Source organism: Zingiber officinale, chromosome 9A (assembly GCF_018446385.1).
Source record: "Zingiber officinale cultivar Zhangliang chromosome 9A, Zo_v1.1, whole genome shotgun sequence".
Lineage (NCBI taxonomy): Eukaryota > Viridiplantae > Streptophyta > Magnoliopsida > Zingiberales > Zingiberaceae > Zingiber > Zingiber officinale.
This window is the reverse complement of record NC_056002.1, coordinates 115,616,600-115,641,959: the sequence shown is the minus strand read 5'-3', so window position 1 is coordinate 115,641,959 and position 25,360 is coordinate 115,616,600. Positions and strand designations below refer to the sequence as shown.

The following is a 25,360-nucleotide window of genomic DNA, read 5'->3' as shown; positions in this document are numbered from 1 at the left end:
CTGAGAGGGTCGACTGGCCACCCGAGCGACCGGACTGAGAAGGCTGACCGGCCAGGAATCCCCCGAGCCGAAGGAAAGACAACCCGACTAGGGGTCGGGTTTCCGATGCTCAAGGTAAAAAGGTTTCAGGGCCGAGCGGGATTCCCGTTCGGCCGGGGCACAAGGCAACAAAGATAGGCAGGAGCAATCTCATCCGAGCATACGACCGGGAGTCCTCCCAGTCGGACTGATACCTACAACCGGGACAGAAGTGATATGCCTGCCGAGCGACCGATCCGTTCGGCCCTGGAACAGACAGGAGGCGCAAGAGGACAAAAGGAGACAGAGAATAACATTATCCTCGAGACGTCTGTCGCCAACAGGTAGCAGGGTTGGCGGCCGAGCCGTACACAGGATCATACGGTGGAAGCTTCCACCGTCATATCCGGGATATGCTCAAACGATTGTGGAATGACGTCAGGGGTACTTTTCTGACATGAGCTCGTTAAAGTATATTTGGGGAAGCGTGCACGCATCGAGGAGCGTGCCCGTGCTTCCCCGGGGTCCTATATAAGGACCCTCAGACGTCGACGAAGGTATGCGCAAATCTTCACTGTAACCACAGTTACGTTGTCTCTCTCATTTCTCGTTACCTGACTTGAGCGTCGGAGGGCCGTCGCCGGGAAACCCCTCCCGGCTCGGCTTCTTTGCAGGTTCGCCTGAGATCTACACCACCAGTCGGAGACAGCGGAGCATGTCACGTCCCCAACATCCGTTGATCCAGTGCTCGGACAGAATTAACAGTCATTAAGGGCATGGTGAAATAAATGTCAAGTCATCAATTAAAATAAGTTAGAGTGTTAGAAAAACACTTGGACAAAGTGATGGTAATGGTTAAAATACTATAGTAATAACGCAAAGGGCAAACTCAATGCATAAAGATTCTGAAGTTTCGGTCCATATTAAATCTATTATATATTGTCTTAAAGTAATAAGACATGGTAGCAATTTAACTGTTGCTTTAAGGCTCTCATTCACTAAAGTAAAAATACAAGAAAATAATTATTATTTTCATAATTAACTAAGATTTTTTTTTTAAACGATGAGATATGAACTTTTAGAATAAGAATACAGCATTAGAAAAACCTAACATAAAAACTTTGTTCGAATTCCCACCATTTTGATGAATTTCTACTTGGAAAGATTATGAGTGAGCATGGGAGAGATACTTCAAATGAGCTATAGAAATATTCAATAATTCTTTATGGCATAAGAATAGAAAATCCACAAACGAAAAGATACCTTAGCGTGCAACAACTCATGGAAAACCATCCATCTATATAATTCAACTCGCAGGAAGCTACATCGCTTGTCGAGACAAAAGACACTATTAATTTAGTCTCAAAACACAGGAAAAGTATGAGGAATCTTTCAAGTTCCATATATTTATTGCTGATCCTTGTTTAATAGTCGTTGAATTATTTATTTCAGATATGGGGCGAAAATTTGGTGATGGTTCACTTTGGAACTGAGCTTGGTACAATTGTAGAAGCATTGCTTCTTGTTCTTTCGAGTGACAAGAAGCGGTTAGACCCCATGCTTTCAATTGACCTCATATACTCCGATGCGTTGTTCTCAATTATAAGTGCATCTTCTAATTCTCGTATGATGTCAATCATATTCGGTCGGAAGCTCCCAACTGGCTCAACGGAACAAGATGCTATCTCAACAATTCGCCACATTGCTTCTAAATGATATTGTCCCTTTATATTGGGGTCGACAATTTCTTCAATCCTCGCTTCTTTTATATATGGTCTCGCCTATGAACATAACAAAAATAATCAGATCAACGGAGAACTGAAAGCGTATGAGTTGCAAAATTTAAATAGCAAAATTTTCATTCCCACATAATTATGCATATTAAGGATTCTTTATTGAGAATGGTGTAGCTGTTAGCTTGGCGGTTATAAAGATGGAGCTCTAGAGAATTGATACATTTAGTGTTTTCTTTCTTCTTACTAAAATAAATAAGATGGTCAAAGGATATAATGCAAGTTCCTGGAAGTGCATGAAAAAATGGTAATAGCGAATGCTAACATTAAATGTTCATTTATTCTTGCCAGAGTATGTTATGATCCTATTCAAGTCAATTTAATCTTATCGCACAAGCTATGAATCATACTGAAATGTAAAATGTAGGAGATGTTAGTGATATCAATCTTCATTTTTCTCTCTTTTTCTTATTCTTTTTTCCTTCAAAGACTAATTGCATCAGCCAGGACATGTTCACACACATGAAAAGAAGGTGATGTTCCAAAAGTCAAGAACATTCATACAATTGTGCAAAAACCTCATCTAAAATGATATTTCATGTCCTTGCTTTTATATAGTGAGTCATGCCGAATTTGTCACTGGCAGTTAGTCCATTTGGAATGATTATGCCTAATCTATATCTTTCTAAGTAAATTTTACCCACATGAACAATAGACTGTCATGAAAATACATTAGATAGAGATTATACCCATTCAGCTAAGCTCCACTCGCTCCTTGGCCTGTGTATGTTAAGAGGCTCTCTTCCTGTGACGATTTCTAAAAGAACCACCCCAAAACTAAAGACATCACTTTTAGCCGATAGCACTTGAGTTGAGTAATATCTGCAATAAAGAAATGCCAATGCTTTTGATTTCCAGCATACACAAAATCATAATGAATAAACACGGGTGGTTTTTTACATAAAGCCGTTAAGAGAAACACTTAGAAACATTTGTTCACTTAATTCAATGGTTGCATTATATTACAAGCAGCTTGACCCTTCTCAATATCATTTTTTTTTAAAATTAAAATGATTAACAAGAGGCATAGAGCCTCCAACGGATTCATTGATTCCAATATTAAATAAGAATATTAGTTTTTTTCAATGGATGAAAGTAGATATCCAAAACAAAGTTATTGAATGCATATTTCACAAGGATACTAATATTTACATGATGCTGGTAGGGTACCTAAGCATTGATGTGAAATAAATTAATCAATTGGTAGAAGTAAAAATCACATAGTAGCATAATAATGTCAAAATATTTTTGAAAATAGATATGCTCCATAACAATGTAATTCGTATCCATACAGAAACTAAATTTTAAAAGAAACAGATAAAAAAAGCTTGGTAACTCAGTACATTAGATATGTAATCAACGAAAAGATACGTGAAGGATAATTATGACAACATTTCACGCTTTCATAGCGCAACATAGCTAGGAAAAGTGAACATCAGGGGCATGCTACATAGACAAGCATGGAAATAAACCATCATGACACGTACTGAGCTAAACTATATCTCCATGTAGCAAAGACTTGTTATGTTATGTTCATTGGGCACAATAAGATGAGGAAGAAATTTGAGCTTTATACACATTAAGAAATTGGAACTAGAATCGCCTTTTGTTTTATTATTCTATATGTTGATGTTTCCTTTTTTTCTTGTTTTTTTTAGATTCTTCTAATGCATCAATTCAAACTAATATGTTGCTCTACGAATACTGTATAGGTTCTCAATCTACCACTGGAGCATAAATATTTTATTTCTTTCTTATAACCTTTATTGATGAATTTTGTATTATCTCATCATAACGTAATGCAAATCTGTTGTCACCATTGGTAGTTAATGCACATAACTATTTCAATTCAAATCTTGCAGATAACAAAATATTTGATCATCAGAAAACATGAAAAAGATGATAATACAAATATTGCCACGCACACGAGTTTAAATGAAGAAAAATAACAAAAAACATATATAAGTATTGACAAACTTACTCAGGATCCAAGTATCCAGCAGTTCCTCTTACTTCCAATGAAGCGCCACTATCTCCTTCTTGTGGTGCGTACTTAGAAAAACCTAGGTCAGTCAATTTGCCACACATGCTATGGTCCAAAAGAATATTGCTTGATTTCACATCTCTATGTATGATGCACCGCTCAGAAAAAGTATGCAGGTACAACAAACCTAAATCATACAGAAAGGAAAATAAGATATGACAACTCTCTTTAATTTCCTAATAGGGGGAAATCAACAAGAGCTATCTGGATGAAATTATTTGACTTGGCACGCGCGTCATACTACTAATGTTGCTCACAGAGGTTGAACTATCAGACAAAAATTGCAGAGCTAACTAGGTTATCTCATCTTCTGAATTCTTTCAAGTAGGGATAGCATAATATTTAAAACTAAACTAAAATACTATAAAAATATAAAATACATAAATAATTAGATTACATAGAATAGATTAATTTTCCAGGAGAATTAACTAAGAATTCACAATTATGTAAATAAAAATAAATACTTATATTTCATTTGCAAATCAAAATACAAAATGAAGTAATATGATATAGAAAAATAATGATCATTAACTACATGCTTGACATAAAGATTGCACAATATGAATTTAATTGATATAATACTCTCTAATCTACAAATGTATATAATGCAAACACACTCTAGGCTCTATATAGCTTTATATTACCTGTTAGTCTGTCAGTCTTACACAACCCCTTACATTTTCGATCCCAAATCTTTATAGGAAATTAGGATGCAAATTGAGAGAATAGGTGGTTAAATAGGTAATTTTCTTCCATATCACAAGATTAAATTGTGCAAGCAATATCTTGAACAAAGAGAAAACAAATGGGATCTTCCAAAAAAACAAAAACTAATAAGGAGGTGATGAAACGAATCCATGAAATTAAGAAATTCTCATAGGAGATTGAAAGTTTGAAACTGACACGTGAAAGACAGTAAAAAATTTGAAAATGGTCAAGGATTAATGAAAAGAGTGGTTAAGTTTTCTCATTTGTTTAATGAAATTAGTGTCAATAAATAGTAACTATCATTCATTACCTAAAATAGTGATGAAAATGAGGTAATGAGCCTTTCAAACCTGGAAGATAGATAGCATATCCAGAGAAAGCTTACTAGGCCATACATCGATGATACTCAGAAAGTTGGGGCTTTCTCTTTACAGAAGTAAACAATATTACAAGAAACATCTAATAGAATTTAAAAATAGCTGAAAACCAATTTATTACTAAACCTTACAAAATTACGTTAATTAGTATTAGCTGGTCAGCCCTAAGTTTCATGATACTATGTTATGTAGAGTACAGCTGATGGTGAGTTCAGGATCCAGTTTAAGTTCAAAACTATCATCCCATAACTGGAGGGTATACTGAAATGGTTTCATTAGATACATGTAGATTAGAACTTCTTTTGTTGGTAAAGCATACATAACAGAACTAAACTGACTTATGAATCTAGGTCTTGAGAATCAAGCAATGGCACTAAAACCCAAACGAATTATATGCTTAAACCTATGTGTTCATGGTATCATCCCTTCTTGTATAATTATCATGGCATTAAGTTTCAATTGAAATTTCAAGTTCAGATTTTTTTTTTCTTAAAAGAGGAATTGACTCCCAATTAGTAGATTCTTTCTACAATTTAGGGTGTGATAATTTCTGGATAAGTTATCATAAATAACATAGTGGAAAATAATTGATATATTTGTCAACACTTCTGTTAAAGTTAATGTGTTATCACTTAAGTTTACTCATCACTAAGGTTACTTGCCCCCTAAGTTTCTAAGGTTACTTGCCCCCTAAGTTGCTAGGTTACTTGCCCCCTAAGTTTCTTTCAAGTCTATATAAAGGCTTTGTAATCAAAAGTTTAAGAATCAAGAAAAACTATCTATTTCTCCTCAAGAGCTCTACCAAAATACTTTCCAATTTCAACAGTTGGTATCAGAGCGTCCAGGTTCTACCAATCCAAATCCATGGCCAGCTCGAGTTTAACAAACATCAACCATCTCATTCCAGAGTTTAATGGCGAAGACTATGATTTCTGGTACGTGAAGATGAAGACCATCTTTCGATCTCTTAACCAATGGGAGATTGTGGAGAATGGAGTACAAGAGCCCGAGGAGGCCACTGCCCTCAATGAGGCCGGTCTGAAGAAATTAGAGAAGTCTCGACAAGCCGACGCAAGTGCTCTCTCAATCCTTCAAAGAGCAGTCACTAAGGCTATATTTCCCAGAATCATGCGAGCCAACACGGCTAAAGATGCGTGGGAGATCTTGCAGAGCGAATTTCAAGGAGATGTGAAAGTAAGAGCGATTAAGCTCCAATCACTACTCAAGGATTTCGAAAATGCCAAGATGCAGGAGAAAGAAACTTAGGGGGCAAGTAACCTAGCAACTTAGGGGGCAAGTAACCTTAGAAACTTAGGGGGCAAGTAACCTTAGTGATGAGTAAACTTAAGTGATAACACATTAACTTTAACACTCCCCCTTAATGTGTTGTCGGATTCCAAGTTTGGCTCGGAGCTGTTGAAATCTTTAAAGTAGACTTGCAGCATACATGAGATCAGGTCTAGTTGCTGTGAGATATAACAAATTACCAATGAGGCTACGGTAATAAGTGACATCCGCTGCTTTTCTGGTGCGGTGAGCGTGGACAACTATTTCAACCGAACAAAATTCGAAAAGAGCAAGAGTGAACCAACTTTGTATGTCAAGCAGCAAGGTAATGATGTTCTTATAGTCACTCTTTATGTTGATGACCTAATTTTCACTGGAAGCAACGAGAAGATGATCGAAGAGTTCAAAGATGACATGGCTCAAAAGTATGAAATGAGCGATATGGGTCTACTTCGACATTTCTTGGGCATGGAGATCTACCAAGAAGAAGAGACAATCTTTATCTGCCAAAAGATATATGCAGAAAAGATTCTGAAGAAATTCAACATGCTGGGATGTAATCCTGTCTCTACACCACTCATTATGGGGGAGAAATTGAAAAAGGAAGATGGAGGAAAAGCAGCGGATGTCACTTATTACCGTAGCCTCATTGGTAATTTGTTATATCTCACAGCAACTAGACCTGATCTCATGTATGCTGCAAGTTTACTTTAAAGATTTCAACAGCTCCGAGCCAAACTTGGAATCCGACAACACATTAAGGGGGAGTGTTAAAGTTAATGTGTTATCACTTAAGTTTACTCATCACTAAGGTTACTTGCCCCCTAAGTTTCTAAGGTTACTTGCCCCCTAAGTTGCTAGGTTACTTGCCCCCTAAGTTTCTTTCAAGTCTATATAAAGGCTTTGTAATCAAAAGTTTAAGAATCAAGAAAAACTATCTATTTCTCCTCAAGAGCTCTACCAAAATACTTTCCAATTTCAACAACTTCTTAATTGAGACAGTGATACTTGCCTTTGGCAGCACCAAGCACGATTGAAAGTCTAGTTGGCCAATCAAGAGTCTTCCTTTTTGCTGCTTCCCCTACAAAACATGTTTTGAATGAGAAAGAAAAGAAAGATGCTAGAGAATGGAAAACATAGTGTTTTGTGTAAATAATTACCATATAGTCTATCTTGCAGAGAACCATTTGACATAAAAGGATAAACAAGTATTTGTTGATCGTTTTCAGAGCAGTAACCAAGAAGCGGTACCAAATTTTCATGCCTGATTGTTGAAAGAAGATTTACCTGTAAAAAGAAAGAGAAATTGCTTACAACAAGAAAAGCACAACTTTGGTGTCGATATCCATTTATGGGGACAAATTATTGAAACCGTGTGTCCATATTAAGATTGAAACTTTATTAGGAATACTTCACTTCAGTTATTGCCATTTCTTTCAGGTTTATACAAAATGAATTCCATTAGAAGAATGGTGTCTTCCAAAAGAGGATGAAGCACTAGAAACTATGAGAAACCAACTACAACAAAGCTAATTGTATCCAGTTAGTTAATACAAGTGGCTGATATTGATTATAATATCAGAAAGTAGAAATTCAGGTCATATTAAAACTTATAAGGAAAAAAAAAACTGTACCTGCTTACCTCATTATTAAATTCACGAGTTCCCTGAACTGATGTGGATGACCGAACCTTTACTGCAACTTCTTGACCATGTGGGAGAATGCCACGGTAAACAGATCCAAAACCACCCTCTCCAATCAAAATTTTGTAGTTGCATGTTGCTGTTTCTATATATTTAAGAGTAAACTGATGTACTACCAGACTTATTGAAAGGTCATGAAAGCTAAACTCTGAGAAAACTGGATCTGCATTTGTCAGAGGAACAATGACAGAATCTAATAGAATATAAATAACTTACGAAAGAAGTTGTGCTAATGGGAACATGTATAACATTAAGAATTGTTAACATCATTTGTCATGGAAAAAATACACAATATATTATTTGCATAATCTTATAAGATAACAAGTTATGCTAACAGGGGTAAAATATTGGTTATACCAAAATATAGTATCTATAAGGAACAAAAAACGTGTAGGATCTATGTGGCCTGGCCAGAGGGGGAGTGAATAGATGGCACACACAAATTTGATTCCTCTCATAAAAGCATAAGACAAGGATTAGTAGTGTGAGCTCGTGTGTATTTGGTTGGTCATGTCTAAGTATATATGTAGAGACAATAAAATGAATACAAAATGAATATGATGCTAACACAAAATATAATATGATTCAAAGAGCCCACTCCTACTCCATGGCTTATAACACGTCTAGTGTGTCACTCCAAATAATTTCCATCAAACCACCCCTTCACAAAAGGTAACAGGGTAAACCTCAAATAAGGATAACATTTGAACCAAGCTTCTGATATAAAAAATTATCATAAGCTTAACCATTCACAAGGACTTCACTCAAACAAATCCTTACCTCTTTGTACGAAGATAAAAGTAAAGGACTAAGGAAGAGATAATTATTAAGAGCTTGATGATTGAAGCCTTCCAATACTTCTCCAAGATCTTGTATTATTTTTGGGGAACTTGTATCACTTGAGCACAGGAAATTAAGATGTTTACATGAGTTCTTAGTGCCTAAAAGCTTACCAAGAGTTTATATACAAAGCTTCCAACAGTTCAGTTCACTTCTGATCACCTCCAATAAAGTGGAAAAAGTCTCCAGTCAATTAGATGTTCAAATGTGATAGTTGGATGATAACGACTATATCGCATGTCGACTGATTTTTTTGGTTGGTTACTCAAGCCTCCAATTGAATAAAAATCTACCAAGTTGACTATTACCAAATAGAATCATTTGAGCATAAAAACTAAAAATATGAATTGAGTTGACTATTGCCAAATAGAAACTAAAGGTTTTAAGATATGAAGAATAAAAATTAAACATATGAAATGTAATTATCATATTCAGAAAAAAAATAATGAAATAATTAAAATGTATAGTATTCTTATAGGTAAAAAGTTTAATATCTTAGATTCAGTATCAAGATGAAGGGAATATTGATGAAGATATTAATAGGATACAGAATGAGAGCTCAATGTACTTGCGCTAAAGCGCAGACAAGCATGGTGTAATGATGGCAATGACGACGATGATGAGAGAAATGCAATACTATGTATTTTTTTTTTTAAACATCCATTCTACAATACAAATTGGTTATATAATTTCATATTTAAAATTTGAATTTGTGCATGTGAATTAATCATGTGTTCAAATTGTGCTAATGATTAGTTCATACACTCCATGTACAATATTTATTCAATTAGTTTCTTTAAAGAAATTTTCAAATATGAAGTTGAGATTGTTATATCTTGTTGACTTGAGGGCATGATTTCTATGGTATTACAATTTCAATTAATTTACTAGCTTATGTCCTTGTTCATGGAATAGCATGATCATTGTTGATATACCCTTCAAAAACTACAAGTTAGAAACGTTTTCTCAGATCTCAAAGACCGCATTTCTCATGCATGTGTTGAAAATCATTACCAAATGCATACGATTAGAAAATTTTAAAACATACTTTCAATTTCCAGGTGTTCTCTTCTTCTAGAGCGATGGGCCCGTTTGTAGAAACAGTTGAAGAAAGTACCAAGTGCACAAATGAAAGAAAGAGATCCACCAGCTCGTATGAAATAAACTTTGTTATGAGAAGTGGCTTCGAAAGCTTCTGTACTGGGACAGTTTCCAGAACTGAATATCACAGTCAAATGAAGACTAACACATCAGTTAAAGAGTTATAGCAACTTTGATTAAGCATAGCATAATTTGTGTACCTTACAGTAACATTGCCTCTTAGTAAACCAAGAGGAAGTTGATCCTGCAAGTGTGGATTGCATTCTATGGACCTGAAACAATAATACAAATGTTGGAATTTTAAATGTGAAGGGTATATATGAAGAAGAGATGACAAGTATATGGATGAAGAAATAAGACTTGTTGCAATTGAATGCATGGTAAAAGAATTAATCAACAAAGTAGATGTAAGAAATACAAATGCCATAATGAATAAACCTACAGCTTTGATAATTGGCGGAGTGACACAAAAGATTCTGGGATGGACCCTGTGAAGTTATTATTCTGTAAATACCTGATAAACAAGAATCCACATAACTCAAAAGGAGGAAAGGCAAATATCATTAAGCAATAAACGCAGTGCATCCATGAAATAGTGATACATACAGCTCCTTTAGCTCTGATAAGACACTGATGCATGCTGGAACTGATCCTTGCAAATTGTTTGATGAGAGATTCCTGAAATGATAGCAAGTTAGAATGTTCCATGTGGAGGAATTAAGAGGATTCTGAGAATTGTTGACCATTCGAATGAAAAGCACTTACAGTTGTGTGATAGTTAACGAATGGTTTAACATTTGACAATGGAAGCCTTGCCATGGGGAAGGGAAGCATGGATCCCCAAACCATTTTGCAAAAATTTTGTTTCCTTGATTCGACCTGAGAAGTTCATTCTTAAGCTGCTCTGCTGCATCCAGTACATAAGTCTCTGTTTTGACATCACCTAACAAAAAGTAAAACAAAGGAAATGCTTAGATGCTTGCAAGTAGTAAATGCCAACTAGGAAGAAACCCTAGCATATATGCACTAAAAAATTAGTTTCATTATTGTAGTTGAAATGCTTGATATTGTGTAACCATAGGATGCCAACTGTTTACAAACGAAATTCAGGAGGATGGACAAGCAACATCCCAGTGAACGGGTTTGTGCAGCTGTGGATATTTTATGTAAGCATAATAAAAAAGGAAACAACAGGAAGTCAAAACATTTGTTGCAGTCAGTCAAGATAAAAGGTGTAATCTGATAACCACATACTATCCCTATTTGAAATTTATTTAGTCTAATAGCTAGAAGTTCTGAATATAAAGAGCATTGTTTGACCAATGGTAACCACATACTATCCCTATTTGAAATTTATTTAGTCAAATAGCTACAAGTTCTGAATATAAAGAGCATTGCTTGGCCAATGGATAATGTAATGTACTTTAAAGAACGTGCATGACTAACTCATAGATACAACTGCTTCTCAACAGAACACAACTAATCTCACGAGTTAACCACCTAGGTGTAAGCTCCCTACAGTGGAAATGCTCTATGAACTCCTGGCATTGTTCAAGCAAATAAAGAAGACCAGTAATGAAAATGGTTTCAACTTTTTATTGATGCAAAAATGCTCCCAAATGATTGGGTTTGACTAAGTGGTAAATTATATTTGACCTAATGTTGCTAATAAGTGCATTAAGTCTACAGTGAAATAATGTACAACAGAGCTTGCAGAGTTTGTTGACTCAGAGTGGTAACTTGTTTGGTTGCAGATAGTCTGATGGCTCGATGGCCTAATGGGAGTTGAACTTGTGAAGGGCAAAGGATGAAGGATGATGCGTGGATAAGCTTAGAGATCTTGGTGCGTCCAAAGGACTAAGGACACCTAATGCAAGGTATACTCTAGGCAGTCCAAAGGAGGTGGACTCATAGGCGAGGGGTGAAGGATGACATAGTGCATCCAAGGGACTGAGAGCCTGATACGAGACAAACTCAAGAACGATGAAGAGAATCAACAATGGTTTAAGATGTGGAGTCATGTGAGGTATGAGAGATTACAAAGGAGTGTAATGTTAAGGTTCTCGCTTTTGAGCAATATCGTCGGAGATGATGTGTACAACTTGATAGGGGTTAGACCACCTAGTGGCCTGTAAGATATCTTCAATCAAAGGACAATAGGTCTCAGTTTGTAGTCGGTACCTCAACTCGATATTGTACTTTGTATAGGCTTACAAGGGATAAGTTGAGGAAGGATCTTTGTGTAGATTCAGTTGGCTAGAATCAAAGCAAGTGAAGAGTTTCAGTTGACTCTGACTTAACTAGAGAGTTCAGTTGACTCATGAGTCAACTAGAGAGTTAACTTGACTGATAAGATGACTAAACAGTTTAGTCAACTCTAGAGTTAGTTGAATGGTTCGAAGAACAAAATATCTTTTGTTTATTGAAGGCTCTAAAATATATTTTTTTGTTGAAGGCTCTATTCAATTGACTATACAAGAATTCCGATTGACTACCCAGAGAGTCATTAGTCACTCAATGACTAAATTTATTTGAGTAGTCTACTGGAAACAGACAAAATAGAGCCGTCGAAACTTTACTTATAAAATCCGTAGGTTGTTTGGGAGGTTAAAGGTGAACGAACTTGTTTCATAGTTTGTTGTGGCCAAGTGATCAAGTGAAACAACATCCAAGGGCTTATAATCTAAGTGAATGATTCATTCTACAAGATCTTTGTAATTCTCACCTAATGAGTCAGAGATCATGGATCAGGAGCAGATTTTTTGAAACACATAAAACCAAACTATACTAGCATTTTCTATTGTTTTTGTTATACTTTTGCTACATGTACAACTTAACATGGTTAAATGACTCACAAACGAGCACCTCACTTAAATCTAGCAAGTTTGATTGTCTTTATTTTGCAAGAAAATATCAGTTTTAGGCCACAGCTATTCAACCCTCCTCTTTAGTAGGTGCACACCATCTATTCACACAATCCTACACTTTAAAGGTTGACTGCGTTTAATAGTAAGTTTTATGATCCATGTAGAATTAGTATCTCAAAGATTAGATATAACCGAAATAAGGATATCATTTGGATGGCATGCCTAGATATCATGAATTATTAGGCGCCAAAATTGAGTTATCACCTTTAGGAATCAATTTGTCTTATTTGCAGGAAAAAAGAGGTATTGTGAGTATGCTAAAGAAATTATAGGAGGCTTCTCTATAATATCATGCATAAGGGTATTGTGAAGCTAACTAATTTAGTGGACATTATAGGAAAATGTCTAGTTATAATTCCTATTGAAAGTAAAAGAATATATTGGAATAAGCTCTAAGAATGGAAGTAGCCTAGAAACAACTAACAGATAGATGTTCTTTTTTTGTTTTGTATTAGCAGATCAGGTTCTCTTTGACTCCTTATACTAAAGGAAGCATATTTGGATGATACATAGCTAATTTTATTTAGAGTAAAAAACTTCTATGGCTGTTCAGTTATTTGCCCAATGTTGGCAACCACAAGTAAATCCAACTACATAGTGAAGCTAAGTTAACTAGCATGTGCCAATATTGAAGAATAGTCTGTCGTCCCAGCCAATGCTGGACATCATCAATGACACAAATTAAAAGATTTTTTAAAAAGTTAATTAATCATTTTGTTGTTTCGATGGCCATGAATAGCTCAAATAGAGACGAGAAGAAAAGAAAGAAAATTTGGACACTAAAATGTTCCTTCTGAAAAGCCCCTAGCGGAATCACTTACATTTATTGAGTCGTCCATAATCTCTTTCCCCATAAGCCAAATTTTACAAAAATTCAATGGTAATGCGATAATGGAATTTTATCATTTAATAGTCAAATAAACCTATTAAATGTTAGGCAACCAATGATTTACACCATCCAACCAAGCTTTTAGGGCTCTAATCGTAATCTTCTCTATCAACTTCAGAAAAGTTACGTGTTTTCCCTGCCTGTCCACAGTTCAACTTCTATGTATCAGACATAGATCCCGCAGAGAAGATGAGTTGACTATGTACACATCAGAGGCGACTCTTTAAAAAATACAATCGGCAGGAAGAATGTGCTCTTTAAATCAGAGGCCAAATTAACAAAATCCCAATCAACACGAAACCAAGATGAGGAGTAGAAAGCTGCATGCTCGATTACCTTGCTGACTATTTACACGAGCGAATAGCATCAAGAGGAGAAAGCAAAGGATCATCATAATAGCTGGGCCAGCATCCGAGCCCTGTCACAGTCATCGCCGGCGTCGGCGCCGAGTTCCATCACAAGAGGGAATCCTGATCGCGACGAATCGCCGTGGAGGGATGAGACGAGGTCGCCGATGGTTTGGTCCGCGCTAGAGGCCAATGACACCGGAATCGGAATCTAGCAGAGAGAAGAGGAGCGAGGATGGGACAAAATATCAGGTCTTCGTTTCGCTCTCGCTCCATGATATCAATAATAATTATTATTATTATTATTATTATTATTTAAAAATTGCTAGTGCGCGGTGCGCCAATAATAAGATTGAAAATTTTCGAATTTTACATCTATTATTTTTAAAATATAAAAAAAAAAACTCCGTCAAAGTTCGCTAAAAAAGGTTATTCGGTTAACACGGTTGCTATTAGACGAACCAACTCGTAGTACTGGAACGGACTGATTCAGTCCCTTCGGATGAGTCTAGTGGTAAACATATGAGGTGTTATTATAATGAGGTTTGAGGTTTGAATCTCGATAAAGCCGAGGTAAATACCTCCCTTATATGCTAATCACTATTCCAAAGATTAATAGTCACCCGTGATTTACCTCCTCCATGTTAGTCTCACCTTTTGTCACAATGGAACGGACTGACTCATCATATGATATGATGAGGTAGGATGGGTTGAGCCGCTATCATATCGGATTGACAAGTTTCCACCCTAATCTAATTTGACGTGTACAGGACATAATTGTTTGACATTGACGACAGAGCCCAAGCGGTGATTGATCCCTCATGAGGTAAAAGATGAAATCGCTCGTCTCCAATGTTTCCATCGCACCCGACCCCAGGTCATCACGAAAAAGATAAATCACGATAGCCAAATGGACAAATAGTAGTGGGGTGAAATATATCGGGTCCAAAAATTTACGCCTCGATAACCCTGCGATTCGACAGCAAGACAATCAATTGGATGTTCTATGAAATAGCTGAGCAAATCCACTGCAAAAATACAATAGAAACACATGCAAGACAATCAAAATAATGCAAGCAAATAAACACGAGGCACAAAATTTTGCACAGTCCTCTAAACTTCCATCCACAAATATCTCTAGCATTAATATTATACAGATGATCGCTGCCACCCGGAAAATCGACCGATGATTCTGGTATTGATTAGAATTGCAGTCGTCGTCCAGTTATTATGGGGCAAACCAAACCTTCTTCGCTGCTAATACTCCATTCACAGCTTGGCCTGCAACAGACGAGATGCACATATTTAGTTTGATATACTAGTTTGGGTAGAATTCAAGGGAAGAGTCTACCTGAGAATACAGAAACGTTCCGAGAATAGCAATGGCGGCGCCGAGGGCATTGATGGGCTGGACAGGGGTGTGGAAGATTATGATCGACGAGACGATGACCGAGATCCTCTTCATGGTGTTTCCAATGCTGAATGTCAAGGGTGAGATCTCATCCAATGACATATAGGATACTTGGTTATACAAGTGATAGAACACACTTTGGGCGACCACCCACCTGCAATCAAAACAAAGAAAATCTCAAATTCGAATTCGAATAAAGACTACCAATTTCGTGCTTGCTTACCAGACAAAATGGGGGCCGATCTGTGAGATTGCCTTGTGCCAACCGGCTGCCCACAGTTTGGGACCTTCCACAGCAATTGCAAATGGAGTGAGGATCAACAGGGAGAACAGAGAGAGGCAGGCATAGTAGTTCATCCCGCTGACAGACTTCCCACTCATTCCCTTTTTCGAGAAGATGTTCCTAAAAACAAATGCGAGGTTCGATATCATCGCCCCCATAAACCCTGTAAGCAAAGAAGACAGCGTGATAAGGATCAACAGAGAAAAATGGAAACTTTATTCCGATGGCATACCGGTGATGTTGAAATTCAACTCCGTTAGGGCAGACAAGGCGCAGCCACCGATGATGGGGAGCAGGGAGAGGTAGACGTGCATAGGGAAAGATTCTCCGAGAAGAAACCTCGACACCAGGACGCTGAAAGCCGGCTCGCTGCTCTTGATTATGTGGGTGAAGGAAACTGCCACTTTCGACATGCTTATCGTGGCTGCCACATGCCCAATCGTGTGCGCCAATGCCACCTACAACCGATCGAGAGTCTTCGTTGTTGGAATTCAATCGCGGAGGAAGGTGGAAGATTCAGAATTACTTACCGGAGCTAGGGATTTCCAGAAATCCAAGTCGGTCTTGGGCGGCTCGGCAACCCTAGCGGCCCAGGAGGCGAGCATGATGAGGGATCCAGCGGCCAAGGAGAGAGTCGAGGTCAGCCAAGGGTAGGGGAAGGCGTTGAGCACCTTTTTATTGTAGATGTTGAACACCACGTTCAGCGCCCACCACGTAGCGAAGTAGACGCCGATCTTGAGTCTCTGAGACGCGGCCGAGAGCTCGTCCTGGTCCGGTAAGGAGATGGACGGGTTCCGGTCTGCCTCGTACGCATTGGTCTCCGATGACGACCGCCGAGGCTTTTCGGAGCCGAATCCGTGGCGAGTGGCCAGGTAAAGGGGCCTATCAGAGTTAAGGCGAGAACTTGGATCTTGGGAGGAGCGAAGTGGCACGCTGAATCGCGGCGTCGGAGCCATCGATGCTTTGGACGACGCCGCGGCGACGACGGACAAGGAAGAAGCAGCTCGGACGGAGCAAATCATCCTCGCAATGATGATCAAAGGCACAAGTTTGAGGCGTCGGACAGAATCAGCGAAGGAAATCTGCGATCCGGCACTTGTGGCTTTGAGAGAAGAGGCGGCAGGTATTTATAGGACGAAGGCGAGCGCGATTCCTCAAACAAAATTTGGAATTGGTTACTATATTTGCGGGAAAAAAAAATTCCTTTTTCATCCACATGGGAACGGTCTCCAATTTTATTGGAAAACCCCGCATAAAAATCTGACATGTCGAAGTAGAGTGACGAAAAATTCCCATTTACCTTTTCAATTGTTTTCATATTTGATCGATTCACTATTTTATATAATTAATTTCCAAATAACGTTACGATTAAATCACACTCTGTTTCGGAAGGAAGCACGCAGACGCTGAGCAGCTGACGGCACGGCGTGCAGCACGTGTTGGAGGCGCAACGAAAGGAAGGAGACGACGGCCCACGCCGGCGACAGCGTCGCTATCTCCCTCGCAGCCGATAGCTCCGCTGGCGCTGCGCCATGCCGTTGGCGTCCCCTTCTCCCGGCCGATGGGACACGGCACGGGAGCCCACGTGAACTCAAACTCGCGGACCGTGTTTAACCATGCATATGCTTTTCGAACGAGTCCGTCGAAGCCAATCTTGCGTGCGATCCTTAGTTCGTCGTTAGTGAATTAATAGATTTGTTTCTTCTTGATTTTTGTTTCGGAACACAGTGGATTCCTTCTTGTTTTATGAGGGAAAGGACAACTGATTGACTCGCATTCCGAAGCCAGACGAGAGAACAGAAAACCAACGGTGGTGGTGTTTGCAAGTCTGTGCAGTACAACGAACAGAAAAACTAGACGAGAGATTGATTCTTGGACAATGTAAAGTCACTGGAAAAGATGATGATCTGAATAGCCATCAAGATCCAGCGATCAATCGTAGTAAATTTAGATTAAAAAAACATTTAAAGTTAGGATGATATACAGATGAATAAATCACCTAGGAATCTGTGAGAATCAGAGGATCAAAACTTATCCAACAGATTGCTGGATGTGAACACTGCTTGTGTTCAGAGAGGGAAGGAAAACAAAAAATTAAGAGACTTATCTACAACAACTTAGCGATACGTTCCTACAATTGGTAATCAGCGTTTAGGAAAGACTCATACTGTGTTCCCTTCAGCGTAGCATAGACAGAACCCCAGTTCTCAATCTGATCAGATAATGGCTTCTTGTGGATTTTCACATGACGGCTGAAAAGTTTCTGCTTGGGAAGTTTTAAGAAATCCAAAACATCCATCAGCTTCTGCATAACAAATGACTATTAGAGTTGAGCTGGCCTGAACTGTATTAAGTTATGTATTTACAAGGAAGAACAATAGAGAACTTACAGTCCTGTTGTTGACAAGATCCTCGTAAAAAAGTATAATATGATGGGAGCTCTTGAAGTAACCCAAAGAATCAGTACCCAATTTATCGACATGCTTTAGTTCAGGGATCAATGATGTTATATCGATTGTGGGCTTATATTTTGCAAGAATGTCCGCCTGCATATTGTATAAGCAACAACTGTTAAAATTCTAGTTTGTGGGAGATGTGGGGTTCTATAGTTCACACATTTCTCAAGTAGGACAAATATACAATAACAGGATACCTCATCCTTGGAATGCACATGAGCCTTATGGGTCCCATTTAGTTGCTTCACGTTGCGATCATGAGTATTTGCGAGTATTGAAACTAAACGACGGAGTAGATTTCTTCTGAAAAGAAACATTGCAAAAACTCCTCTCTTATTGAAATACTCGTTTATGCTTTTGTGATGTTGCATGACACCCTGAAAGAGCAGGTAAGTTTATCAAAACATTACACAAAAGATTAACCAGAGGCAGCACAACTACATGCAAAATAGGAACAAAAAATATCTTGTTAAAATTGCCAAGTGTTTGGTTCTCAAAAGAGAAGTTGGCAATGATATTCAAGGTGAAAAGCTACTAAATAAATCTTAAAAAAAAAAGTTTGTTCCCAATTCTAACATCTTTTGGAACTTGGTCACCAGTGATATTATAACACAACCATGTCTCTCGGTGCATTATGACTATGTTCTTCTAATGGATTTGTAGAGACAGAAATCTGGAAAATAAGTCCCTTCTGAAACATTAGTTGGAAGTTTGAACAAAGTTCTATAGCCTGTATGTCAACAAGCATCAGGATCAGCTGACACTCCTAACTAATATATTCTAGTTTAACACAACATCTGACAAATGACTGAATCAATAAGTTCCATTGGCTCATTCTAGGTTTATACTATTTTTTGGTCAACAAGGAGCTCAAGTCCAACCAAACTTTTATTCATGAAACTTAATTAGCAAAATAAAAGAATGCACCTCTACAACCCTTATTAAGGTCATCTGCCAAGCATTATTAAGGCCAACTTGTTTAACATCAAGAATGTTCGGTGGGCTTGTACATAACAAAACTACATCAATAAAGGCAGCATTATGATCTTTATAGATGCCCCCAAGGCGCTATATTGAAGGTTGGTCATCCAAATGATTACTGCAACCAAACTTAGCGCTATAAATTTCCCAATTGAAGCCGGGCTAAAAGGGGAGTAGATTCATGATATCAGTTTGTTGTCAACAAATCATTTAAGTAATCAAAACCAAGCTGATTATGGTAGAAAGTATAAAATTTCCCAATTCCATGATCCTTAATTATTAACTGTCTCAGCAATTGAGATTCTAAATTAATTTGCAAGAATAGTAGTAGTTACATCTAAAATAGTAAGGATCACACTTCTGTTCAACCAATAATCATGTCAAAAACTAGTTGATATGCCATTGCCTAGTTTCCAAACAATACCAAGAGCTATCTTCCTCTATGTACTGCAAACATTACACCAAATTTGTGAATCTGCCGAAGATGATTATTAATTCCCAGACCAAAATTCCTATACTTCCCTTCAGCATTTTGTCCAATAGACAGTACCCTGTTATAAAGCTTGCCTAGTAGAGTAGTATTGAAATTCACTATACACTTGAACGCGAGTCCTCCAGTTATCCATCTTCTAATATTTTGTTCCATCCTACCAAATGGATTTGTCTTCTTTCACCTATGTTGCCCCAAAAGAATTGTCAACACAACTTCTCTATGGCACTAAAGATGTTAAAAGGAAACAGACGAGCATGTATATGAAAGCTCAGAAACATGGAAACAACTGACTATATTAATTTGATGCAACCTGCCATTTACAATATTTTAGAAGCTCAACCTTTGAACTTGATTTTAGTCTTGTATAATAGGCCTCAAGTTGCCATACAAAATATGTGCATGAACCATATGAAGTAGAAAGTATTAGGTACTTATGGTTTTGGGCCGGCACTAGGGGGGCCGCTAAGGTAGTGGATCTACCTTTTTATTAGGTACTTATGGTATTCATCACTTCTTTGAATCCAGCTTAGTATTATTTACAATTTCAACTCCTTTACCATGTTCCATGGAACAAAGATGACAGATTTGCTCAGATTTAGTTTTTCTCAGATGACACTAAAAATTTGGAAAGTAACTTAAAAGACAAGCACGTGGGACGGTTATATGCATGTGATAGGTTGTAAGCAAGAAAAAAATGAGCTAAAATTGTTCTTGTCCTACTAACATTAAACACCTTCCTTGAACATTCAGGCACTGTCACGGATAGATTGAGATACTTTCAAGACAAGGAATGAACAAATAAGAGGACGATTAGCAACTTTTTCAAACTACCCTTGAAGACTTAAAAGTTAAAACTGTGTTAGTTTTAGAGAACCCAAAGAGGCATTTACTATCCAAAATTAAATTCAGGTAGTGTTCAAAGACCTACAAGAATCAAATTATCCTTGATAAAACTCCAATTAAACTTGTCATAAGTCTTTTCAAGATTAAATTTAGTCATCATACAGTTTCTACTACCTTTCAAGCCTGGGACAGAAATTTATACACAACAATGCATAGACTGATAGGGCAATATAGTCCATCGCCATTTCCCTCTTGGTAGTAGCATAAGTAAAATAGGATTAACATTTTGAATCTCTGATTTGTATAAGATCTTGCAGATGCACTCAAAAATATTCAACCCAGCAATGCTTGGCAAACTGGAATGGGAATTCCAAGGCCTGTCAATGATTTGGCGAGATGGAAGGAAAGCTTTTTTCCAAGCAACCTTAGTTGCCATTTTCAAATGGTAAAGTCTGCTAAATTAAGAAGTTACCACAGACTATAGGACTCTTTGGTCATATTCCTAATTGGTTGTTGATTTGGTGAGATAACAACTTTAGAGTTTCTCACAACTGCATGGATATAGATATATCTCGTATTCTTAGCATTTCCTCAAACAGAAGTTGGTCAACTCCTGCATTAGATCAAATTCGAGTTGACTTAGAAAAGGGTTTAGCCTCTCTGTAATAGTCCACCAGATGCCCACAACTTTGCCCATTAGTTTCTTTTTCAGTTTTTCTTAAGATGAATATCGCCAAAACATTTTTCTAAGAAATTAAATTATCTTCAAGCATCTTAAGGTTGGTCGGTAAACAATCCTCTACTTCCAGGAATTATCAGCCAGTAGAATAAACTTGTTATCAGATTTCCATGCAACAAGAAACCAAAACTACAACTTATGTCTGGTATGTGAGCAAAAAAGTCTGACAGTGGTGCAGCATGATCGAACATAACTAGGAAATACTTTAACTAAGCTTAATAGGACGCTACGTTTGTATGACGCGCAAACTAAACCATACAGGTTCAACACTAACTAGTTGTCTCAAGATATCTCACTAGATTAAAAATTAAGAAGCAAGAATCACATGTAGTAAAGTCAACATATTTCACTGGGATTCCAGTTAGTCTGAAGTTGAATTGCAAATGCAATAAGATAATGGAATTGCCATAGCATTGAGGCAAAAATCAACATTAAGGTACAGACTTCACAAGTTCAATTTGATTTACAATAGAACACATTGGAAACATTGTAGATTATATAGTTAATTAGCTTATCATAAAACCTTCTGCTAAAAAATATTGATAGCATATTCTATGGTGCTTGGTCACTATAGTGACCACCACATCACTAGCCATGATTAGTGTAAACCATATCACACATGGGATATTTCATAAACCAGAGAACCATAGAGAGATAAAAGTGCATGATCCCGACTTAAACATACATCGGCATAAAGACCTTACTTTCCAATGTATATTTCTCTTTGAGCTTCCTCCAAAACCCAAGGGAGTGAAAAATTTTGACGAATAAACAAAGATGTAAAAATTAGGTAAATCCATATCTTTTCAAGTTGTGTCATGGAAAAGATAAATCATCTCATACGCAGTCAAATCTGAAAATCACATGATCTCACCAAAAATTTTGCCATCATCCTCATAAGGGAAACAAAATAAACATAAACAATCAAGCCACATGAGTGATATAGCCTGCATAAGGTCATGGAGGATAATATTCTTCATCATCATCAACATCACTTGTGTTTATCGCAATTATTTGACTTAGCTACATAACCCTATCCTCCATTGATATCTATGCAAAGCTATAACACTAGTAATATTCAAATTAATTAAATCATTTTTCATTATATTATCTAAGTCAATGATTTTTATGGTCATTCTTTACCCCTTACACCTTTGGTCTCTAATAGTTTTGGTTCTTCTGACTGTAGAATTTGATAGTCATCTTTTAACATGTTCATATTGTCTCAACTCTCAACCTAGTTTCTCTCATTCAGTTTCAATTCACTATCACACAAAAAAATTAGTGTCTTTTATATACATTCTAGTAATTTCACTCATCCATCTTTCTCATCCCAAATACATCAACCTTTTTACTCCCATTAATAAATACAATTCCATCTACAAATAATATAGGAATAAGCTTTACTAAAACTACCTAAAATAGTTAGAACTAACATGGTTGTTTTTGATGGATCAATTTGCAGTGATGTAACTTTGTTCCCTTGAAACCCTAGTTCTACAATTTGAAATGGCAAAAGGGTAGATGGATTAAAAAAATGAATGCACAACAAGCTAACTTATTATAGAAGTAATCAAGTCAGAATTAGATGAAATAGCCTCTAGCCAAATGAACAGGACTTTGTAACTTCATTGAATGTTGCACTTCGGCTGAATCTAAAAAAGCTATAAAACCAAAAATGATTATATTGTTAAGGAGTTTATCTAAACTAGACATGCTAACAGTTCATGTCATATAGCATTTTTACCTGGTTAAGCATCCATTTCAGACCAACAGCTGCAGTACATTCATTTTTAGATGCACTACTGTGCCAATCCAAATTATAGATTTTATCGAGTGTCTGTGTGATAGAAGAAATATTGCTCCTCCTCTCTTTCACAGAAAAAATTTCACCATTTGAACTGATATTAACATGACTATTTAATAATGTCTCAAACCATCCACTTCCAGATCTCTGCATTGACAAAATAGCAAAGAATCTAACAGGTGTACAAGCACATTCATTCCTGCAACAAAAATCAAGTGTCCATCAGACAGGGAGCTGATAAGAAGTTTTTTGCAACAATCACACTTCATTACCTGTTGTAAGATGTAGGCTCTGGATAATGTAGATATTGAGGCTCCAAATGTAGGGTGCTAGGATCATGACAAGATTGTTTCCTTGCTCTCAGCTTCACTTGGTTCGGTATAACTAGGAAGCCTCTTTGCTTTAGACATAGGGAGAATATGTAGATGCCACTTAACATGAATAATCCCACAACTGCTACCCATAACTTAAGTGGATATTTCTTTGGATGCCTGATTATCAGCGTTTCCTGTGGAGAGATGGTTCATAGGAAACTATTCCAATAAGTTCGCATGTTTTATGAATACAAATTATATAGACATAGATTTGATCTCAGTTCATTGGATCGTTATATCTTTCATTTGAAATTCATTTGATCGTTGAACAAAATTAATATGCATTATTTAGGAGCTAGTGAAAAGGAAGGGGAAACGAAACGCTACAGAAAGTTTTAACAATGTAGAAATCATGACAAGTGGAACAAAAAGAAAGATACGGACCAATCTAATAAATCTTGAGGCCGAAAAGAATTTCTCGAACGATGTTATGATTCTTCGTCGCATCAACATGTGTGGAAATTAAAGAACCAGGACCAAAGTTCATTCGATATCGATGCTATGCAAAAAAAAAAAAAAAACTGCTAATAACCTAAAAAAGAATTCACATTTCCTTCGCCAGTTTAAAACCAAAAAGAATGCCCACTTTCAGCTCGAAAACAAATAATCGTTCGATTATACGGCTTATTTCATTTAGATTTTTAGATCAAAAAATAGCAAACGGATCGAAGCGTCAACAAGAAGAGGGAGGACGAATCACCTTGTTGAAAGAGTTGGAGTCGGCCACCACCATCCTTCCGTACCACGACCTCAATGACGACGCGTCTAGGAAAGAGATCGTACCACTTCGTCCATCCTTCCTCTTCCTCCTGTCGCTCAATCTGCCGCCCCCAACGCCCACCTTCACGAACCAAGTCACTCGCCCTAGGGTTGCATTTGGCAATCCCGATCCCTGCCTCCCGTTTCCTCCTCCGTCAGGATCAAAAATGCTGGCGCTTTCTATAAATTCGAGACACTTTCTGTCTTCCTCTCACTCTCCTTTTTTTTTTCTTCCAATTTTAGTGAAATGGATTCATACAGCCGGCTTGACGGCTTCCACGGTAATGGAGATATATTTGGACAAATAAATGACGGCAATTTACTAAACCACCCACTTTCTTTTAAATATTTTAGATATGTGCCGCCACGGATATGACCCAACGATTAAGGTCTAACGTAGCTAAAAAAAGAATGTCACGATTTGATCCTCTACTAGCACTAAATTTTATGGAAAAATATAAATGGGATGGCCGCGGATCGAAGTGTCAGGACTAAATAATTAAGATATCTTATTTATTTTAAATTTAAGTTCTCGTAATTTTAATTTTAAATTTTACCTAAAAAGATTTATATTAATGGAGATATATTTCCTTTACCATGATATGAGACTTTATTTACAATTATTGCAATCCAGCAATCCTCCCTCAAATGAAGGACCTCTTTTTCAAGTCTATCCGCTTGATGTCATTTGATTCTTCACTTATCGGGACTTTTCTTCTCCTCAATTCAACCGACCTACTAGAACTTCCTTATCCCTTGGTCCATCCGATCTATTAGGACTTTCTTGTCTAGCCGCAACTAGAACTTCTCTGTCGGGAGTCTGGTGGTCTTGATCCAGATATAAGAGCCCCACTTCCTTCGTTAGAGGTCTTGTACACAGTCGACAGTTAGTCCTTCCGGCAGTCCGAGCTCTAATACTAATTGTTAAGACAAAGAATTAAGATATCTTCACAATGGTATGATATTATCTACTTTGGGCCTAAACTCTCATGGTTTTATTTTTGGACTCTACCGAAAAGGAGACTTTTGTTGATATTGTATTTTCAATGTGGAACTTTATTTGCAACCATTGCAACCTAAAATAAAATACTCATGGGTGGAAAAAATTCACGAGCTTGCCTTCACAAGTGAAGTACTGATTTGGCATTGGACGGTCTTACAGGGACGACAAAGACTGCAT

The 25,360-nt window shown here is 37.2% G+C and overlaps 3 protein-coding genes across 3 annotated transcripts; all 3 read right to left on the bottom strand.

Moving 5' to 3' along the window:
- Nucleotides 1-1,288: 1,288 nt before the first annotated feature.
- Nucleotides 1,289-14,308, bottom strand: LOC122020121 (nodulation receptor kinase-like). Its single transcript, XM_042577884.1, has 12 exons — nucleotides 14,024-14,308; nucleotides 10,637-10,814; nucleotides 10,478-10,549; nucleotides 10,314-10,385; nucleotides 10,072-10,143; nucleotides 9,819-9,988; nucleotides 7,870-8,093; nucleotides 7,388-7,514; nucleotides 7,240-7,308; nucleotides 3,793-3,982; nucleotides 2,501-2,633; nucleotides 1,289-1,799 (listed from the first exon to the last, which is right to left on the bottom strand). The coding sequence occupies exons 1-12, from the start codon at nucleotides 14,079-14,081 to the stop codon at nucleotides 1,497-1,499; spliced, it is 1,668 nt and encodes a 555-aa protein (XP_042433818.1). The 5' UTR covers nucleotides 14,082-14,308; the 3' UTR covers nucleotides 1,289-1,496.
- Nucleotides 14,309-15,009: 701 nt separating this feature from the next.
- On the bottom strand, nucleotides 15,010-16,857 carry LOC122021828 (glucose-6-phosphate/phosphate translocator 2, chloroplastic-like). Its single transcript, XM_042579993.1, has 5 exons — nucleotides 16,259-16,857; nucleotides 15,961-16,186; nucleotides 15,669-15,891; nucleotides 15,386-15,599; nucleotides 15,010-15,315 (listed from the first exon to the last, which is right to left on the bottom strand). The coding sequence occupies exons 1-5, from the start codon at nucleotides 16,748-16,750 to the stop codon at nucleotides 15,304-15,306; spliced, it is 1,167 nt and encodes a 388-aa protein (XP_042435927.1). The 5' UTR covers nucleotides 16,751-16,857; the 3' UTR covers nucleotides 15,010-15,303.
- A 753-nt stretch (nucleotides 16,858-17,610) lies between these two features.
- LOC122021708 (nodulation protein H-like) lies at nucleotides 17,611-24,155 on the bottom strand. Its single transcript, XM_042579865.1, has 6 exons — nucleotides 24,122-24,155; nucleotides 23,320-23,555; nucleotides 22,988-23,246; nucleotides 18,382-18,561; nucleotides 18,119-18,274; nucleotides 17,611-18,033 (listed from the first exon to the last, which is right to left on the bottom strand). Exons 1-6 carry the CDS (start codon nucleotides 24,152-24,154, stop codon nucleotides 17,860-17,862), a joined length of 1,038 nt encoding a protein of 345 aa, XP_042435799.1. The 5' UTR covers nucleotide 24,155; the 3' UTR covers nucleotides 17,611-17,859.
- Nucleotides 24,156-25,360: the final 1,205 nt, after the last annotated feature.

Bases quoted from the DNA above. Each gene is read 5' to 3' on its own strand.
- LOC122020121 (XM_042577884.1), bottom strand. From the start codon at position 14,081: ATGATGATCCTTTGCTTTCTCCTCTTGATGCTATTCGCTCGTGTAAAT. The intron at 8,094-9,818 runs GTATGTTTTAAA...TGACAAATGCAG, and splicing joins AGAACACCTGGAAATTGAAA to ATCCAGTTTTCTCAGAGTTT. The intron at 7,309-7,387 runs GTAATTATTTAC...CATGTTTTGTAG, and splicing joins TCTGCAAGATAGACTATATG to GGGAAGCAGCAAAAAGGAAG.
- LOC122021828 (XM_042579993.1), bottom strand. From the start codon at position 16,750: ATGATTTGCTCCGTCCGAGCTGCTTCTTCCTTGTCCGTCGTCGCCGCG. The intron at 15,892-15,960 runs GTATGCCATCGG...CTTTGCTTACAG, and splicing joins GTTGAATTTCAACATCACCG to GGTTTATGGGGGCGATGATA. The intron at 15,600-15,668 runs GTAAGCAAGCAC...TTTTGATTGCAG, and splicing joins ATCGGCCCCCATTTTGTCTG to GTGGGTGGTCGCCCAAAGTG.
- LOC122021708 (XM_042579865.1), bottom strand. From the start codon at position 24,154: ATGGTGGTGGCCGACTCCAACTCTTTCAACAAG. The intron at 23,556-24,121 runs GTGATTCGTCCT...ATCTCTCCACAG, and splicing joins ACTCCAACTCTTTCAACAAG to GAAACGCTGATAATCAGGCA. The intron at 23,247-23,319 runs GTAATGAAGTGT...TTTTTGTTGCAG, and splicing joins GAGCCTACATCTTACAACAG to GAATGAATGTGCTTGTACAC.